The 6,000-nt window shown below is 38.5% G+C and overlaps 1 protein-coding gene across 8 annotated transcripts in view; it reads right to left on the bottom strand.

The window, feature by feature from the left end:
- Positions 1-3,919, bottom strand: part of synrg (synergin, gamma) — a 39,642-nt gene extending 35,723 nt beyond the window's left edge. For all 8 annotated transcript variants that reach the window (XM_084350067.1, XM_084350066.1, XM_084350065.1 and 5 more), the window contains exon 1: positions 3,860-3,919. In XM_084350067.1, coding sequence (XP_084206193.1) covers positions 3,860-3,894 — 35 coding nt within the window. In that variant the 5' untranslated portion in view covers positions 3,895-3,919. The remainder of the gene's footprint in view (positions 1-3,859) is intronic.
- Between the last annotated feature and the right edge of the window lie 2,081 nt (positions 3,920-6,000).

Raw genomic sequence — 6,000 nt, forward strand, 5'->3', positions numbered from 1 at the left:
ATAATCTTTTTAAGAGAGAATCACAATGCATTCAAGAATCTATTTTTTCCCGCCAGCATCAAGAGCAAAACTGAGCTAAAAGTAGAGTAAATATTAGACTGAGATACAACCAGTGGTCATATTCACGAATCTAAATTAATGCTAATGTTGCTCCGTGTCTGATAGGTGTGTAACAAAGCGACAGTTTTCTGTAGTGATAATAAGTCAGTGTTGTGTTTACAGCTTGTTTCTGATGCCCCCAACTGGAAAAAAAAACAGGTTTAATTGCCTTAATAGCAGGTGTAACAGAAAGAAAGGTGGGCAACATTTCCAAAGAGAGTGCGGTGATGCCCTCACAAAATAAAGCTTTGATCACCAGAGCGACTGTACTCTGTTCTGTGGTTGTTTGTCCTTTTACTGATGCTGTCCTGGATCTGCTGATACAAACTATCATCCTTCTGGTGTCAATTTATGTGTCCTGTTCTGATATCATACAAAGATGATTTGAAAGACTTTGTAGTGTCATCTCTAATGTTTAAATTCAGTTATTTTGTTTTGCTAAGTCATAATTCAAAACCATTTAACCTTAAGAAAATAAGCTGTCCTTCACAGAGTACTGATGTAACACGACTGGCTGTTATCTTCAGTGATGATGCTTGACTTGGAGGGACTCTCACATCTGCTCCCTGTAAGATTTGCAGCTTAAAAAGCTTTTATAGGAGCACCACAGCAGTGCTGCCCACCATCCTGCAGCAAATAACAGGTCATGGCTGGGCAGATTAATATAGAGGGAGATAAGCAGTAATAGCAGCTGTGGACCAGGGCAGACCAGTGCCTTGTAAAAGGCCTGTAATCATCCAACAGCTATCATCAAACTGTTTTGAACGCTGTGAGGCAGACGGCAGGGTCAGGAGTTTCAGTCAATGTCATCATCACCGAGGAGCTAAAACTAAAAATGTTTCAGATAGTCCACAAGCTGCTCTTTTAGTGAATATACAGGAGACATACAATCACTGAGAAATACAGACTGAAGGTTACATATAAAGTTATTGACAGTCACTGAATCTGTTTTCTGCAGTAGCATCAAATAAAACAACTCAATCAGCTGATTAACTGAGTTGAACCATATTCAATTTCCTGCTTGACTATCAAAAATTCTGATCATCTATTCATCTTTAAGTCATCAATCAAGAAAGATATGCAAAAGATTATCTGGTTTCAGCTTCTCAAAGTAAATGTTTTGCTGTTTTTCTCTGTTTATTATCATTGTAAATTGAATATCTTGTATAAAGAAATATAAGGAAGTCACGTAGAGTAGTGAGAAATTTTGATGTGTATTTTTCACTTTTTTCTGACATTTAATATGTTGCTTGATTGATCAGCCGATCAAAACATAGTTAATGAACAACTATTGACTATTTGATAACTGATTAATCCTTCATATTAATATTAATAATTCATATTAATTAATAGTATGCATGGTCCAGTTTTGCTAAATTAAATGAATTGTTGTATTTCTGTGTCATGTATATGTGTAAATAAAATGTCTTTGGGAAAATGTGACTTTTTTGTGTGTGTTATCGACTAAATTGAGAAAATAACCTGCCAAATAATTGATCCCAAAGATTAATAAAATAGTTGTTTGCAGTCCCAACCACCATAAATTATCTGCTTATATTCGTGCTTATCACTTTTTTTTTCCCCGGGATCAATCCAGGGACCAGGTCAAGTTAAGTGACCCTCTCAGTCCACCATGGGCACGAGATCTAAAGGCCCCTTTCCTGCTACTAAACACTAAAACCGCAAAGACAAACTACCCTACCTTGAAACTAGAGCTGCAACTATTACTAGATTAACCGATCAGTCAGTCAAAAGAAAAATTAATTGCCAACTACTTTAATAAACAATAATCTTTTCAGTAATTTTTCAAGTGAAAATTTCAGCTTCTTAAATGTGAAGATTTGCCTTTTTCTTAGTCTTTTATTAAAGTAAATGAAAAGTAGTTGGGTTTCGGACTGTTGGTTAAACAAAAGAAGCAACTTAAACACGCCACTCGTGTCAGTGATCAGCATTTTCCCCTTTTTTGTGACATTTTATACACTAAACGATTAATCGTGAAAACAATTAGCAAACTGATCAATAATGAAGATAATCGATTGTTGCAGTCCCACTATAAATATTGTGACCTGACATAAACTCAATTCTGGCTGCCATACAGTTAATTACATTAAATGCATTACTCACATCCTCCAAACCAGTGAGGGAGAAATTATATTTCCAGCTGGAAATACCAACAGTTACAAAACACACCATCCTGCATGTACACACTTTTGACAGACAGGCAATAGGACGTCCTCTGACACTCATGAAGTCAAATGTCTGACATATGGTGAGATCACATGGCTCGCTGGAGACAAAGAAATTTGCATGGAGCCATTGTACACTAAAAGGATTGATGTTATGCATCTCTGTCACCGTATCCACGGGGGATATACAGCCACTGCAACTTTGACTAAACAGCTTAGCATCATTCTAAACTGTATTCAACACTTACAAAAGCTGTTTCGACTGTCAGGTAGTTTTTTAAGCTGCACTACTGCTCCACCTCCTGGATTTCCACTCTGGCACTCCTGACACATTTTACTTTATTATTGCTGTATAATCATGTCTGGCAGCCTAACACACTGCACTAACACCATCCAAAACGTAGTTCCCTCCATGGAAACAACTGGTATGGTGAAAGTATGGTACAATCAAGTGGACATATCACAAGTAAACAAAACTAAGACATGACAGCACACGTCAATAACTGTCTTTCAGATGTCAGCAGAATGATGAGCGAATAAAAGAGACCTACAATTATCTCCAGGTCGTCACGTTACATCTGCTTTTTCCTACTGCTGTTGCCCACACTCATCTAGAGTCTTGAGGGCTTTGGTTTCACCTGTCAGATCAGTATCACCTGGCTAGTCGAGATGCTTGTACCCGGACCGTATTCATTATTCAAGCTGCTCAAGTTCAGTCAATGAAAGAATCATGAGTCCGGCCTTTTCATCTCCTCTGTAGACCACCATCACACTGCTCTAATAAGATAGCTGAACACCTCCTAAACATGTACAACTGTTTACTGGGTAGAGATGTGGAGTATGCATGTGTGACAGGGTTTACTGTGTGATTCAGTGTATGATTGTGAGTTTAAAATAAAGCAGAGCAGTCTGACACCTGAGGAGGAATTAAAAGAGAGCAAGACCTTCTGCAGCTGAAGAGAAGAAGAGAAAAACTTGACTAATCTGGCAGCTTTTTGTAAGATTTTCTGTTTTCATCTGCTTCATTTTCTTAAATACTCAGCACTGCATCAACACGACATTAAATACCCCCATGGCAGATAATATATTAGCCAGAAAGCCAAAGCTGATAAGTCCAAATATCAACAATATCAACCCTCCAAAGGCCTGTCTGCACAGATGCTAGCTGTTTTCTAACAATGCTAAAACAGAGCCATTTCTTCTCAATAAATATTAGATATTTCTGGCTGTATCCACGAGCTGTAGACACAATAACGAATAACGACGACATGACACGTGAAATTTGCTCGTACATGTACATTGTTCGCATTATTTTGGTCCACTCTGAGCACGAAGAGGCAGCACAAACAGCTAGCTAGCCACCGTTAGCTTCCCCAGTAACCTAACGTTAGCTGTGACACCTGACAACCAGCCATCTCATCTCATCAGCCTGCCTCGACAACAAAACCAGCCTTCACCGCCGTCTCTGAGCTCCTCCTGTGGGATTAATGTGCTGCTAACCGGCGCTCAGAGGCGGATACACCTCAAAATGTTCACAGCCTAGCGACAGAGTTGATTTTAAAAGGCTATAATACCTGCTGCCTCCCCCAGATCCTGGCCGCAGCGCCATCTTGATAACAGCAGTCACTAGTAGGAAGATGACGTCAGCAAGTGACGGAGCATTAGCGGTGGGCTGTTTGGCCCTGAGGCTTGTCTGTCAGGCTCAGCCCACAACCTGCTCCTACCAAGCTCCACCTGATGTTTACTCGAGTACTCCACTCAAGTACAAGTCTGAGGTACTTTTACTTTATTTGAATATGTCCATTTTATGCTACTTTATACTTCTACCCCACTATATTTCAGAGGAAGATGATGCTACTTTTTACTCCACTACTTTTAGTTACTTGTGACTTTTCATTTTATTTAGAGATATGTGGTTCTCAAAAAACAGTGACAATACAAACATATACTGATAATGCATTTTTAGGGATTAAACTACCCAACAGTATATAAATAAGATCAATCCTCATCATCTACAGCAGTGAAATGCAACATATACATTAATGCAGAAGAAAATAAATCATATTTAATAGTATAACACTGACAGCGATCATTTTACTGCACATTGAGTACTTTTACTTATCGTACTTTAAGTACATTTAGCTCACAAGTGCTTCAATACTTTAACTTGAGGTTAAATGTTCTCTTTCATTTGTCTTTGTTGGCTTTAACTCTGTTCTGTTTTCCTTCCCGCTTTCATTTAAACATTTTAGTAGAGTTTATACCTCATGTAAAGCCTTTGACTCTCAGTTGATTTGCTCTGCATTTTCAACACAAACACAAATAACTACATTTTCAGTTCATATAATACAATACTTGAAAGATTTGCTATAGATTAATTGTTACATATTTGATTTTACACAATACCCAACTACCCAAATGTAGTTGAAATGAACCTAACTTTTACCAGCTACAACATAAATACTACACAGTAATGCATCTGTAAAAGATTATAATCCAATAACATAGTGTGACACTGACAGGGGTCATTCTGCTGGACTGACACTCACTCTGGGTGGGAAGGACGACCTGAGAGGCAGAACACAGGGCAGCACATTCCCATCGTCATGTCATTAGGTGCAGTAGCTGAGGTGATCCAGCAGGTGGAAGTGTTTAGCTTGTTTACATCTTTTGTTCATGTGAAGACACACTAGAGGTTGGCCAGATGAGTGTCTGAGAGACCTGTCTGTTGTTGTTCTGGACATAATTTGTGCTGCACAATTATATCAAACACAAATAATGTGGATACTCTTTAAACCTCCACCGCTTCCTTCCAACATGTTCAGTATCCTTTCAAGCAATATCTTAAGCATATCTGTAACAATATATGTTGCTGTACAACTTTTTAAACTTGTTTTTGTCTACTAGTGAGTCAAAACAATGTTAAATATAGGATCTATGACAACTACAACAGCAGTGGCATTCTTAATCCTGCACTTTTACCGCTTCTGTACATTTTAATTACATTATATTCATGTGGTAATCAACATTTTCTGTGTTTTCACCACTTAAACAGGCAGAAAAAATCACCTGCTGTACGCTAATTTGTTTGAAATGTGTCATTATCTTACTATCTCTGATTTACACCACTAGAAGTCTCTTATATATATATTGATATTTTTATTTAGAGCTGTATTTCACGCCACCTGTACTGTATCTATCCCCTGATGTCTTGTCCAACATTTTTACTGGCTGCTTGAAGTACTGAGGCCATTGTGCGTCCTGACAAAGTGATTCAGTCGGCAATTTCATTGTTACACCAATGACAAGGTGGAGCAACAAGAAAAAGCCTCTGTGGCATTGTCTGAGTGGGTGTTGTTGTGAAAGATTTACAGCTTAATGAGAGCAGTGTAAGGCAGTGCATGACAAGCCCCGCTGTGATCCATCACCTGGTCTGCCCTCAACCTTTGCTATACCTCAGCTCTATTCAGCAGCAATGATTTAGAGTCCATATACATGACAGAGGGACACATGCAACCATTTAACTGCAGGGTGAAGCAAAGGAGGAGAACATTGTTTTTTTTATGCAGGTGATGAAGACAGAGTGTGGACGTCTTTTTCCTCTGGATTTAATCTTTAATCATCTCACCTGATTCACTTGCATATAAATCTTACAGTGGAAAACTTACACATGGTGGACGTGTCACAGTGTTTTGATAGTCATTATACTTGGATT

Source organism: Pagrus pagrus (genome assembly GCF_965226575.1).
Source record: "Pagrus pagrus genome assembly, chromosome: 4".
In the NCBI taxonomy this organism is placed as follows: domain Eukaryota; kingdom Metazoa; phylum Chordata; class Actinopteri; order Spariformes; family Sparidae; genus Pagrus; species Pagrus pagrus.